General features: G+C 44.6%; 1 protein-coding gene across 38 annotated transcripts in view; it reads left to right on the top strand.

Moving 5' to 3' along the window:
* DLG1 (discs large MAGUK scaffold protein 1) overlaps positions 1-9439 on the top strand; it is a 112856-nt gene extending 103417 nt beyond the window's left edge. For 20 of the 38 annotated variants that reach the window (XM_034424602.3, XM_034424609.3, XM_034424603.3 and 17 more), the window contains 5 exons: positions 6230-6331; positions 7484-7656; positions 7753-7862; positions 8263-8354; positions 8859-9439. In XM_034424602.3, coding sequence (XP_034280493.2) covers positions 6230-6331; positions 7484-7656; positions 7753-7862; positions 8263-8354; positions 8859-8965 — 584 coding nt within the window. In that variant the 3' untranslated portion in view covers positions 8966-9439. Of the gene's footprint in view, positions 1-6229; positions 6332-7483; positions 7657-7731; positions 7863-8262; positions 8355-8858 lie in introns of all 38 variants that reach the window. The other 18 variants (XM_034424606.3, XM_087871963.1, XM_034424601.3 and 15 more) reach the window with 1 other exon arrangement.
* Positions 9440-14395: the final 4956 nt, after the last annotated feature.

Raw genomic sequence — 14395 nt, 5'->3', positions numbered from 1 at the left:
TTTTCTTTTGTCGAATCATTCTATGTTTAGAGTTCATGTAGATAAGCACCCCTCTCATATAAGCTTTACTTGCATCCCACACAATTTCTATTGGGGTACCTTTATTCAAATTTATTTCAAAAAATTCTTTCAAGTGCTTTTTAAGTTCTGTTGTGTTTTTTTCATATCTGAACAAGTTCTCATTTAATCTCCAAGAACGTCTCTCAATCTTATCCATCTTAATTTCTATCCATACTGGGCTATGGTCAGTCAAAGTTCTTGGAAAAATCTTTGTTCTTTTTGTTTTGACAAGTAAATAAAGCGGCTCGAAAACTTCAAAATCCCTAAGATTTTTGAAGAGAGATCGCAGGGCACAGGTTGAGCCCCTGCAACCCCCCCAGGGAATAGTTTCTGGGGAGGGAACAGGAGCGGCTCCCGTTTAACCTGCTGGAACTCCGGGCGGCGTGGGACAAGTCTGCTTTTGCAGAACAAGCCGGCTACAGGAAACTTCAAACTGAAAGGAAAGGAATCAGCCTTAATAAGCAGCATATTTTTACTTGAACCCTGAAACTCGGAATCGCAAGTATTAGAGTTTTCTTGGCTTTCTAATCTGAGTGAAAAAATGCGGATGAGTGAAAGTGAACTGTAAAAACATGGCGCTTAGCCTCAGAGTTAACGAGCTGGCGAGTGTGGATTGCTGAACTCATCTTGCTTTGTCACAAAGTTTCTAAACTGTTACGAAGTTGCTTCGCTTGTAACAAGAGAAATAAGAGAGAAATTTCTCCTTTTTCAATATTGGACTTTGTTTTACTTTAGTTCTTATTTGATTAAATCTGGGGGACTTTTTCAGAAGTCTTTGTGGAGGTGGGAGAGGAAGAAGAACTTCCCTTTTTAGTAAAACCAGCCTACGTGGCAGGATGGCCTCAAAGAAGCAGGAAGCGAAGGCAACAGGAGGCGGATCTCCCACACATAAAACACAGCCTCCCCCTGCACAACAGACACAGACTCAGAAAAAAGATTTTGATGTGGGAGATTTAAAAGAATTTATTTCTAAAATTTTGGATGATAAATTTCAAAAATCTCAACAGGAGATAGATGACAAACTTCAAAAGTCACATCAGGAATTTATGCAGGAAATTAATGAAGTTAAAGATATGGTGAAACAGAATCAAAACAAGGTGACCAAAAAAATATCAGAAGTGGCGTCTGGCCTGGCAGAATTTATTATTAAAGTTGATTCTAAAGTTGAAGAATTTAAATCAGAAGTTAATGTTAAGATGAAAGATAATGATTATAAAATTGCTGATGTTGACAATAAAATGCAGAGAGTTGAAAACGAAATCGTGATGGTACAATTCAGGGCAATGGAGTTTGCAATACGGCTTCGAGGAATCCAAGAAGAGGATAGACAGGATTTGAGACAGGTTTGTTCTGAGGCTCTGGCTAAGATTTTAAAACTTAATCCTGATGTGGTTTTTCACAAAATAGATAAAATTTACAGAGTGAATTCTTGGGTGGCCAGACAAAGACAATTGCCCAGAGATGTGGTCATATATTTTACAGACAGAGAAATAAGAAATGACATCCTGCAAAAATCCTTTTACACCTCTGTGCAAGTGGGGGGCTCACAAATTGGAGTTTTTAAAGAATTACCTCCTAAAATGTTGAAAACTAGAAAAGACTTTGGCTTTCTTGTTAAAGAATTGCGAAATCAACAGATACCATTTCGGTGGGACGCCCCAGTTGGTATAATTTTGAGATACAAGGGAGAAAGATATCGTTTGAATACCGTGGAGAAGGCAGAGCACTTCTACACTACTACTCTTAAGGAAAGAACACCATCCCCACGAACATCTACAGCTTTGGAGATTAAGGAGAGTGATGAGAAGCAACCTCAACGAGAATTGCAAGAACAGTTTAAGCAGGAACCAGAGGAAATGCAAGGCGCAGAAGGAGGTTTTCTGGATGAGCCTCTGCTGGAATCTTCTCCAATCTTGGACCCGGATCGGATGATCGAAGTTAAGGATCAACGTATAACTCGAGCTCAGTCTAAGTTACTTAAACAAAAGCAACAACAACAACAGGAAAGACAAGACAAGAAGGGAGCTAAGACTATTATACAAGAGACTGGAGCCATGGGGGGAGCGACTCCGAAGATTTTGGATGATATTCGGTTATTCTGCTCTTTGCTCCAGAAAGATGAAGATGACGCTTAAGTGTTTATCTTGGAATGTGAATGGGTTGAATTCAGCACAGAAAAGGAAGAAATTATTTATATATTTGAAACAATTTAATAAGATATAATTTGTCTACAAGAAACGCATATTACAGTTCAAGATCAAAAATACTTGATAAACTCCAAACTAGGAATACATTTTATATCTTCAACGTTGCAAAAAAAGAATGGTGTGGTTATCTATGTAAATAAGAAATTTACGGCTAAAGTTATAGAAACAGATGAAGATGGTAGGTTTGTAGCAATTGAATTACTTACAACATATGGCCAAATTCTTTTGATAGGAATTTATGCTCCCAACCAACAACAGGATTATTTCTATAAAATGTTACATACTAAAATACTACAATGGGACTATAGATCTATTTTAATCATGGGAGACTGGAATGGAGTAATAGACTCTAAATTAGACAAAAGGAGTTCAGCGAAATCTAGGATTAGGTTACCTCAGACCTTTTTTGATATGAAAGAAGATTTGGAACTAAAAGATATTTGGAGAATACATAACCCAAAAGAACTGGACTATACTTTTTTTTCAGATAGACATAGATCCTTCTCTAGGATTGATTTCATTTTGTTGTCAGATGATTTACCTTTTCTTCTTCTATATTTTGGAATCTTAGGTAAAATTCAGAGCATTCCATTTCCAACAGAATAATTGTTCTTTCTTGGAATTTATTTGTAGACATCAATTTTTCTTCTAATTTCTCAACTTTTTTTTCCTGTTGTTTCTGCTTTTTCTTCCACTTTCCGTATTCTCTCCTCGTTCTTCCCCATAATTTCTTTCATTTCTTTTAGTTCCTGTTTTATCTCAACGAGAAGAGATTGCATTAAATTCCGTAGTTCCATTATCTCGGAAGTTTTCTGAATTTCTGCCGCTGAGGGACTTGATATAGGCTGGGTATGTTTCCTCATTTTTATTTTTCTGGATATTTATAATCCACTTGTGATTGGGTTTATAGTTCAAATATCAAATTCAACCAATGATTAAATTTACAAAAAAGGAAAGAAAAGAGGGAAAAAAATAGAATTCTGTGAAGTAAAGCAAAATGTCTGGAATCTTCCCTGCCCTTCTACAATATGTAAAAAGGTAAAAAATAAAAAAAAATAAAAAAAAATAAATTAGAAGAGAGGTAAAATAAAATAAAAATACCATTTAAGAATAAAAGAAAACTTATGATCCAAGTTCTCTGAAGCAAAATGAGGAAAGCTAAAAAGTAATGTTTTAGAATCAAAATCAAAAATCATAAAAAAATCAGACTTCCGGTTTGCTCTCCGTCGCTGCCAGACGGTCCCTCGGGACCGCCAGCCTCATCGCCTGTAAAGAGCCGCCCTTACAACGGAAAGGCGGCTCGAAAAACTCCATTTCCACAAGGAAATGTGAGATAGAGCAGGTGAGGGCAGGTAGAGCTCTCTGCGAAGCCTCCAGAGTTTTTTCTTACTCTTGGGGGCGAAGCAGATGAGGCTCCCTATTTCCCCCGCCGCTGCCCCGGGCTTTGGAAGACCTCTGCTTCTTGCAGAGCCAGGCGACGAGAACAAGCCTTTTAAAGAAAATTAACAAATTAATTAAAGAGGATGAGATCTGGACCTGTGACCCTAAATTGCAAGTATTTTTACTTACTTTATAAAAGATATTGAAGAAAGGAAAAAAAAGAATTTTAAAATGGCGACTGCCGAGGCTTGAGAAGGAGCCGAAAGGGAAAGTCCTTCCGTTTTTTAATAAGTCACAAGGTAGCGGAATAAATACTGCTGGCTACAATTGAAGAAAAAGATCTATTTTTATGTTTTCCTTTTCCTGGAGAACTGATATTGATCTTGTTTGGAAAGAAGCTTTCTTTTATTTTCTTAAAAAAAGTTTGTCTGTGTGGAAGTATGGCGTTTAAACTAACAAAGCTAGACAAACAAGCAGTGGGGGGGGGGATTCCCCCATCTACAAACTACATGAACAAGTCTTAAACCTACAGACTCAGAAAAATGATTTTAATTTAACTGAATTTCTTTTGGAGGAGATTGTAAGAAGGGATGAGATTGTGAATCAGAATCTTGAAAAATTTAAGCAGGAAATTAAAGAATTGGTGCAATTAAAAATCATAAAAAAATCAATTTAATAAAAAAAGGGGAAAAGATGGGAAAATTAAACAATAAAAATTTAAAGAAGAATTCTTCTGACTCTTCAAGTCCTAATCCATGGGAAAACAGAATTTAAAAATCCAATTTCATTTAGTTCAGTATATAGTCTCTAATCCAAGGAAAATAAAAGATAAAAATTCAAAGCCAATAATCTTCTAGTCAACCCCAAAAAGAAGAAAAATAGAAAATCACAATCCACACCTCCGAGAAGAAAAAAGGGAAAACAGTACAAGAACATAAATAAAAAAGCTTCCAAAACACAGTTAATCTTCACGTCATTCTCCACAGCTGTTCTATTTTTATTTTTTTTCTGCCACTAGATGGCACTGCAAGTTAATTTTTCGCCTCAGTTCAACACTTTCGATTCTTCCTCTTGTTTAAACAAAGTATGGTCCAGCAATCAACAATGTAACAATCCAAACAGAAAAAATGTATATTCATTTCAGTCTTTTAAAACCTTAATATATAGTAATTTTAGCAGTCCTCAGTCTTCTTTTCTTTTTCTTCAGTTAAAAGATTAAAAATTAGTCAAGGTTTAATGGGCTCTCAAACGTGCATTCCTTGCTGCCTCAGTTTCAGGATTTGGGTGTGGATACACACCCACACCCATTCCTCATTCTTAGCCACTCTTCTCCACCCTATCAATCTTCCAGGTAGATAAGAGAAATTTTCTCTCTTTTTTTGAGGTAATAAAATTGAATTGATCTCACCTCACCGATGTCACAGGCTGCTTCTTAACTTTCTCTTTTTGGTTCGGCCGCCCCAGCTTTTCAGCGACTTCTTGGTCGCTTTCCCTCGGTGCCTGATTTGAGGAGCTTCTTCCAACTTTCCCTGGGAGTTTGCCACCTCCCTAGGTTGATCAGTACGTGCTCCACTTGTTGGTCGTTCCTACAGGATGAGTTAGGTCACAGCGGACCCTCGGGCAGCGGGAATATCGACGACTCTTTGGGAGCTCCAAAGAGTTCGTCTTGCCGCTGCATCATTGGCTCCGCCTCCTCCGGTTTCATGGCGGCTGTTAATGTGGCTGACCTAATGTGACCTATTTGCTTACGCTGTTCCTGATGGCTCTTGTTGGAAGACCAGGGGCTGTGGTGCCTGCCTGCCTGGGAAGCTCTTCTTGTCTCTCCCTGCTTTCATGATGCTTTTTACTGGTTTCTGGCAGAAGAAAAAAATGCCTCTTCACATGAATAGATTTGCACTTACGACTACCGCGTTCACTTAATGACTTATTTGCTTTACATGGCAAATCTATTTATGATGAGCATTTAAAGCAGGGGCTCTCCCAGCTTTTCCTTATGTGGGCTTCCCGTTTAGTCTCTGCCTCAGACGGTCTTCTTCTCAACCCACCTCCCCGGCCTCTAGTCCCAAAACCTAGTCCTCATTTAACGACCATAATCGAGCCCACAATTTTGATTGTAAATTGTTGTGATCATTAACTGGGTCATCTCATGACTTGATTTGATTTTAAGTAGTCCTTAACAGAATTCATTCTCCCAAATGGAGGTTCTTTGCTGGAAACTGGCAAAACATGCCAGAAATGTTGCCAATTGTGGTCACTTGACACTACCATGGGTTGTAAGTGTGAGCGGTCACACCCTTTGGGGCCCCAGGGAGAGAGCGTGTCGTGTCTGGCTTTGCCCGCCTTCTTGTTCACTCAGCCCGTCCATGCTTCTGGTCCTCTGGATTGGGTTGCTGAAGGACGCCTTTGAGGAAGTGGCTCAGACTGGAGGGCCAGTGGCCCTGTGCCCTTCCCCCACTTTCTTAGGCACCTGGCCATCTTCCAGAAAAGGGGGTGCTGCTATTGCTAGGGAGGTGTGGCTCCTCTCCCCTCGCTCTGCCAAAATTCCCTAACTGGAGGCGGCTGGGTCTGTTTCTGTTTTCCAGTCAGCTACACGCGTCCTGTGATTGTCCTGGGTCCCATGAAAGACCGCATCAACGACGACCTCATCTCAGAATTCCCTGACAAGTTCGGCTCCTGTGTCCCACGTATGTGTGCCACCTAGCTGAGGGGGGGGGGGGGCTGCTGTGGCTCTTCCTTTTTTTTGTGCTTGAAACCTATACGTCTTTTCAATGCAGTCCCTTGCATTCTGCCTTGCTCTTGTAAGCGATGGCCGGAGTGGCCCCCGGGACCCTTCAGCCAAAACTTCACTTGGGTAACACAGCAGGAGCAGCAGCCGCCCCGTCCTTGGGAGTTCCCCTCACTGCCCAAGGCAGGCTCCCTCCTGCTGGGATCTGGGGGCATCCTCTGGGAAGTTGGGCGCTTCCGGCTGGCCGAGGCAAGAAGGGCTTTGAACTAAGAAAAAGCGATTCGTGTGAGAGATCTCATGCCCCCCCCTCCCCCGTGTCAGCCCTTTGAGGTAGTCCAGACAGGAAAAAACTCAAACCTTTCATTTTTTAAAGAAGGCTGCAGTCACAGAAACTGGTGAGTCTGGAAAGGCTCCCCCCGCTCCCTAGCCTTTACTTTCCCCAGAACAGGGAGGGCCGAGAGGCTTTTTCTTCCTCCGGCTTCTCATGGTCAGGTGGCTTCCGGGGCTTTGGCTCTTCCTGTCGTCTCTCAAGGTTATGATATGCTGTCTCCCTGGCCCCGCCAAAGGCAGATGGGGTCAGAGCCCATCCGATTTCCACCGGCGTGGTTGTGTGTGAGGTTCCCCTGGACAGGTGCAATCCCAGGACAGGCTCTCTTCCTGGATCCTCCCTTAATTTGCACCCGGGCCCACCACGGCCTTCTCCAGGGGGTGGAGATGACAAAGTAGGCAAGCACCCCAGAGTAGGTCCAGAATCAACTCACTGGGGCATTTGCCCTGATCAAATCTGTCTGAAAAGAGATTGCAGGAGCTCCTTTGGATGGCTCCACTGGAAGATTCTGATCCTTTCTGAAGGGTGTCTGGCTCTCCCACCAGAGCCAGGGTGATCATGAAAGGTCATCCTACCTACACACACTCACTGGCACCACCATTCTGTCAGCCTTTCTCCTGGGCACTGAGGTGTGTGTTTGCGTACATCTCTCCTCGTTGGGTCTCGTGTCCACCTGTTTTGCAGCTTCAGTAGAACTCATTGCCAGTGGACATTTGCTGACATCCGCTCAACCTCGGTTCTCTCTATTATTCTCTCTTTCTCTCTCTCTCTCTCTTGGTAAAGATACCACCCGACCGAAACGAGATTACGAGGTGGATGGGCGAGATTACCACTTTGTGATGTCGCGAGAACAAATGGAGAAAGACATCCAGGATCACCGGTTCATTGAAGCCGGCCAGTACAACAACCACCTCTATGGGACAAGTGTCCGGTCCGTGAGGGAGGTGGCCGAGAAGGTAAAGGCGCTGCTCCCCCTCCTCCCCCACATCGAGGCCCCACGGCCAGTGGCGCTGAACTGAGCGGCTCCTCAGGCAGCCTCTCCTTCCCTCCAGGGCAAGCACTGCATCCTTGATGTTTCTGGGAATGCCATCAAGAGGCTCCAGAGCGCTCAGCTGCACCCGGTTTCCATCTTCATCAAGCCCAAGTCCGTGGAGAACATCATGTGAGTGCTTGCCCCTTTTTGCCCCTCTGGCTGCTGGGGCTCCTTGAGGATGACCCCAAGGAGCCTTCCAAGAAAGAGGAGTTGGCCGTCTGGCGAGCTAGCTACCATCTGTGAGATCCAGGCCCTGCCCTCTCCCCCCGAACTGAAAAGGCGACTCCCTCTGTCTTCCCTGATGTTCGGCATGCCTGTGACAAAGCTCCACAAAGTTATTAAAGTGGTGAGGGCGGCAACCTGGGGAGGTTGAGATTGGAGGAACCCCTCCACCCACCCCGTTTCCCAACCCCAACAAAAGGAAGCCCTGCCTAGACCCCCCCCCCGACCTTCCTCTGTGTGTTTAACTAAATCTGCTAAATCTGTTTTGTTGATAACGCTAATGAGTTTGAAATATCTGCAAACTCAGGGAAATGAATAAACGATTAACGGATGAGCAAGCTCGAAAAACCTTTGAACGAGCCATGAAGCTGGAGCAAGAATTTACAGAACATTTTACAGGTTGGAGCCTCTCCTCTGTTCCACATTTCTTTCTGCTATCGAGGGCTGTCCTGGAATGTCCCGGGAGCAGCCAGAACCTCCTCTCTCTTAGAGACTATGGCAGGAATCAGTTGTTTATGTGTCCCCAGTGCCAGCCTCTGCGGCACCTGGCCTTTGGAGTCCTCTGGTTCTGGTTAGGGTTAGTTAGTGGAGGTTGGGGGCTGGCTGCTCCCCATTTGCAGCATGTGGTTTTGTACCTGCCATCTTGAGGGGATTCTGGCCAGAAAGGCTCCCCTACAGTCATCTGGAGAACTAGAAGGCGAAGGCTCTGAATAGCCCCCCCCCCCTTTTCTGAGCATCTTTAGGGGAAACAATTGAGCCGCAGAGAATCGAGGGGACCAAACCTCGCAATAGAGTGGGGGGCACCAGAATCGAGGGGTGGGGGTGGGGCTGCAAGAACTCTGCAGAAGCAAGGGAAAGAGCAGAATGGGGTCCTCAAGAGCTATCTTGTTTGTGTCCCTACAGCCATTGTACAAGGTGACACATTGGAAGAGATTTACAATCATGTCAAGCAAGTCATTGAGGAGCACTCCAGCCCCGTCATTTGGGTGCCGGCCAAGGAGAAGCTCTGAGGGTACCCCAACTCCAGGGGTCGGCCTCCACCAGCCAGCCAGCCAGCCTGCCTGCCTGCCTGTCTGCCTGCCCACCTGCCTGTTATCCCTTCTCGGGGCTCCCCTGGGACAAAGCCCCTCTTTGGTTTTAACGTTTCGCAAGCTGCTGGCCGAGGGCTTTTTTCTCAAGAGTGAGGGGACTCTTTCCACTCCTGTGGATAGAAATGGAGAATAATGCGGTTAAAATTCCTTAATGTTTAAGGGAAAGTATCCTTCAGAGACTTTGAGAAAACAAAGCTTTTTATGTAGCCTTTTAACAATTTTATAATAAGATGAAAGAAAAGTGGTCTTAATGTAAAATGGGAGCAGTTTTGCACGTTTGAATTTGCTAGCATGGTTTCCTTCAAGAGATTTGGGTTCAAATTATAGTTTCACAGTTTCTGCCGCAAATATATTTTTTCTCTCAGCTTAATAAAAACTTTTTTCAAAATCAAAGCTAATGTATTCTTAAATGGCATTATTTGAAAAGGAAAAACTAATTTTTCATAATTTCATAAGAAAAACTTTATAGCCTCATTATTATTTTTGTTGTTGCCCTTACAGGGTGAAATATCCTGTTTTTAAACTAAATTCTACAAAACTACTTGGAATGTCTTACAGGTCTTAATGGATAACTGCATTTTCAAATTTTAGGTGCTTAAAAACCTTGAACTTCACATGGATATTTCTTTGAAAATATTTTAAAGGCAATTATAATAATTATAAGTTCTCAATATCTAAAAATATAAATATTCTTAGCCAGATTTTAAAGAATATTTTACTCATAACAATTGCTTATTTTGTTATAATGAAACTATATATATATATACACATATATATTAAACTTTACTTAATTAAAATCTAAGTGTGAGAACTGTCTTCTTAAAAACTCTCCACAAAATACATAATTTTCACATCTAATTTTGAGAACAGAAAAGATTGATTATAAGCAAGTCAATTTTTGCTGCTATGTTTTTGACAGGTTCCTGTTCCCTGTGGGCTTCTCAACCCCAAAGCAGTGTACCCCACTGTTCCCCCCTCCCCCCCCCAGGAAATGGAGATGAACTCCAGTTGTTTCCGTTCAGAGTCCACAGTGCTTCTGAAGCCAAGTTGATGCAGCTTCCCATCGGGAGCTGCCCCTGTGCTTCCAGGTTCAGCTCAAGGTTTTGTGGGTCACCTGTAAAGCCCTGCCTGGCTATCTGGGAAACTGGCTCGGCCCGATGGATTTATCCTTATTTATTGTTTTAATGTTTTATTTCACATTTTATTCAGGGTCTGTAAGCCGCCTAGAGTAATCTTTGGTATTATGGGCAGGATAGAAATTTGATAGATAAATAAGATTATAAACAAGCCCTTATCTTGTGTGACTTGCAGAGTCACATATTGCTATTACATCACAGAGAAAAGATTTAAGAATAAGGTTTTCAGACAGAACTGTGAAAATAAAAATGGAACTTGCCAGCAGCACCTGGTAATGTTTTCCTGGTATAAAAGAGGTTGCTGTGGGTAGTTTCATGTTAGATGTGTGTTTCCAGGAGAAGTAGCCTGGTGATGCTTTCTTCATCCATTTTGAATTTTATCCCTTGGAAGATGATGTTAATAGTTTCCCGTGTTTTCTATAGTTGGGCCTTTTTTAATATGACAAAGGTGTCATCTTCGTACCAGATCCATACTTTGAGTTGTCTGTGTGGGAGTGCTATAGATTCCAGGCACTGCACTATAGCTTGTGTTATGAGTCCTGAAAGCAGTGATCCCAAAGGTGTTCCTTTGATTTGTTGGTATATTTGTCCACCAAACTGAAAGGAGGTGGACAGGAAAAGGTTAATGAGGTCCATGATTCTGGGTGTTTCAATATATCCAATATGCTTGTATAGTAGTCATGGATTCTTTTGCTGATTCTGGTCGATGGATGTGAAGTCTTACACTTAGGCAAGAAAAACCAAAAGTACACATATAGATTGGGAGAAACCAGGATTGATAGCAGTTAATTGTGAGAGGGATCTTGGAGTCTTAGTGGACAACCAATTAAATATGAGCCAACAGTGTATGATGGCAGCCAAAAAACCCAATGCGATCAAGATCAAATGAGGTACTGACACCACTCTATAAAGTCTTAGTAAGCACACCTAGAATACTGCATCCAGTTTTGGTCACCACATTGTAAAAAAGATGTTGAGACTCTAGAAAGCGTGCAGAGAAGAGAAACCAAGAGGATTAGGGGACTGGAGGCTAAAACATATGAAAAATTGTTACAGAAACTGGGCATGGCTAGTCTAGGGAAGAGAAGGACCAGGGGAGACACGATAGCAGTCTTCCAATATTTCAGGGGCTGTCACAGAGAGGAAGGGGTCAACCTATTCTCCAAAGCACCCAAAGGCCAGACAAGGAAAAATGGATGGAAACTGATCAAAGAGAGATTCAACATAGAAATAAGGAAGAATTTTTTGACAGTGAGAACAATCAAGCAAGGGAACAGAAGTTGCCTTCAGAAGTTGTGGGAGCTTCATCACTAGAGGCTTTCAAGAAGAGACTGGGCTGCCATCTGCCAGAAATGGTGTAGGGTCTCCTGCTTGGGTGGAGGGTTGGACTAGATGACCTACAAGGTCCCTTCCAACTCTGTTAATACTGAATTTTCCACAATAGTTCCCCTGTACTATTGGTTTAAAATTATTCAATATCAAGTGCATAAATATGAATAAACCCCCTTTTTAGCAGACATGAAATCATTGAAAAGTTTTGGTAACATTTGTCTTGTATAATTATTAAAAAATTAATACAATTTGTACAATTTACCTAGCTAATAAACTGTGCTTTAAGAAATAAGGTTGTGCCACTTGCCATGAGTGAGGACTTGAGTTAGGACTCGAGAAGCCAGACTGCCATCAACCGAAGGATCCAAGCCTGATTAAAGCCCCAGTGAGCTGCCCAGACCAACCCAGCTGAGCTGAGCTCCTGGGTCTCAGGGCTGCCTACAGCAGGGCCCCCAAGTGGGTGTTCTGCCCTAGCTCCGGATTCCTGAGGATACTGACACACACCAACGGTCCTTATCAAATTGATTAAGTAGCAAGAATAAACCAAAAGTCCGGCAAAGGTTGGCAACCAGCCCAGAAAACAAGATATGATAAACCCAAATACTCTGATAATAAAGACGAGTTGTTTCTAGCAAGAAACTAACTAACTGCGTGTGACTTAAATAGGCTAAGGGAATGGCCAATTATCCTCAAGCCTTACTCTCGAGGAGACCTCCTCCTCCTGAGTAGCCACTCCTGCCTTTTGGCAGCCCTGCGTGCCCGAGCATTGAGGAGAGGCTCCTCCACTTCGCTCTCTCCACTTGAAGGAGCCTCTGGAGGTTCTGAAGGCCCTGGCTGAGTCTCTGCCTCTGGCACCACATCCTCTTCAGCCTCCTCGCTGTCCGACTCGAGCGCCGGTTGTGCAGGCTGCTGGCGTGACACCACACTAGCCTCCTCGTTGTCAGGATCAGCTACGATCTGCGCAGGCCACGGGCGGGCCACAACAGTTGGCCAAACGGCTGGGGACAATCTCAGGGTGAGGTATTTATTGGTCCAAGGTCTACATCTCACATAGCAAAGGACTCTGGAGTAGCATACAACCTTAAAACAGTAAATACCTAAAACGATCATTATTCAAAAACATTAAAAGTATTAAAAACAAAGCTAAGACAAAGACGTGAAGAGATACCGATCATAATGGAGCCCACTTCGCTAACTCACCAGTCCCCTGAGATACCCAGGCTTGATGGCACAAGCCGCTCCTGAGGGACCTTTGGAAGGTCAGTTGGGATGGAGCCAGCTTCTGCTTGGCTGGCAGGAGGGTATTCCACAAGGGAGGCACCACAGCAGGAACGGCCCCCACTGAGGGCCTGCCAGATGTTACACAGAACCAGAGGAGGGATTCAGCCAGTTTGGACCAGTTCGGGCAGACCGGTTGTTAAGATTCTGCGCGGTTCGGCACCCATCCCACCCTATCTTGCCTCGCCCACTGTCAGTGGCTAGAGTCATGCCCGTGCCCAGCTACACTCTGGCTCCTTCAGACCACATGGCCCAGCTAATTTCCATGCCTCACCTGCTCTGCTCACCATGGTTGTCCGTGAAGGTAAGGTGCTCAGCTGAAGGGCTGCCTCGGGGTGGACACGGTGAGGCTTGGCTGCCTTTCAGGCCTGGCTCTCGCTATCCTTCCACCCACTCACCCTTCGCCTCTGGTTGGGGGATGCGCCAGTCCCTGGCTCTGGCCTTCCCTGGGGCCTCTGCCTGCATACCACCTGCTCGCTCTTCACCTCGTGTCTGAGGCGGGCCACCACTGAGAATGGTGTGAGCCCCATGGGCTGGAAGGTAAGGGCCGCCCACCCGCCAGCCAGTCTGGCCTGGAAGTGGCATATCCCCTTGTGGACTGGACGTGGGACCCAAGGCAGAGCGGAGGTCAAGCAGGCAGCAGCCTAGAGCAGGGCCCGAAAGGTGGCCGAGCCTTGCAGTGTCCCCCCACACAGAGAAACCTGCAGCCACTGCCTTTTTGCCAGTGCGAGAAGCCTCCAGCCACGGCTGCTGGCTCGGTTCCAGCTGGCAAAGAGGCGGTTGGAGGCTGTTCATGCCGGCAAAGAGGCAGTGGCTGCTGCATGCCCCTTGTGCCGGTAAAAAGATGGCAGCTGGAGGCCCTTCACTCCGGTAAAGAGGTGGTGGCTGGAGGCTTCTTGCACCGAAAAAGACCGGCGGCTGCAGGCCAGTGTCTTGGGGCGGGGTTCTGTGGTCAGCTGCACCAACAAAGACCAGAAGTAGCCGCCTGCCGTTTCCTGCTGCAAAAACCTTTTTAAAAACCCTGACTGTCGGGCAGCGAGACCCAGCAAGAGATGAGGTGTTGGAGAATCACCATTGCTGTTGCTGCACAAAGCTAAGTCTAAGGCTCCGGCCATTGTCACTGCCGCTTCTGACCGCCTATGCCACTCCACCTTGCCGTGAGTGACACAGAGTTGGCCATGCCCACTCAGTCACATTACACCCCCCAGCCACGCCCACCTGGTCTTTAGGACAAACCAGTTGTTAAATTAGTTGGATCCCACCACTGCACAGAACCCACTGATCCTGCTCTCTGCTGGATCTGGTGGGACGGACAGATGTGCAGGGAGCGGCGTTGCCTCAGATGACCATTTCCTTGCCATGTAAGGCTTTGAAGATCAACATTACCACCCCATGAATTAGATCCGGAAATAAACTGGTAACCAGTGCAGCTCATGAAGCAGAGGGGTAACATGTTCTGTCAGAAACACACATCACTGCATTTAATTCCAGCTGAAAATTTTGAACAGTCGTCAAGGGCAGCCCCATTTCTGTTGCTAAGCAAGATATTTGTTAAGTGAACTTTATGACCTTTCTTGCTCCAGTTGTTAAGTGAATCATTGCA

Source organism: Pantherophis guttatus, chromosome 6, assembly GCF_059756535.1.
Source record: "Pantherophis guttatus breed Tessera chromosome 6, ASM5975653v1, whole genome shotgun sequence".
Taxonomy (NCBI): domain Eukaryota; kingdom Metazoa; phylum Chordata; class Lepidosauria; order Squamata; family Colubridae; genus Pantherophis; species Pantherophis guttatus.
This window is presented reverse-complemented; position numbering and strand designations above follow the sequence as displayed.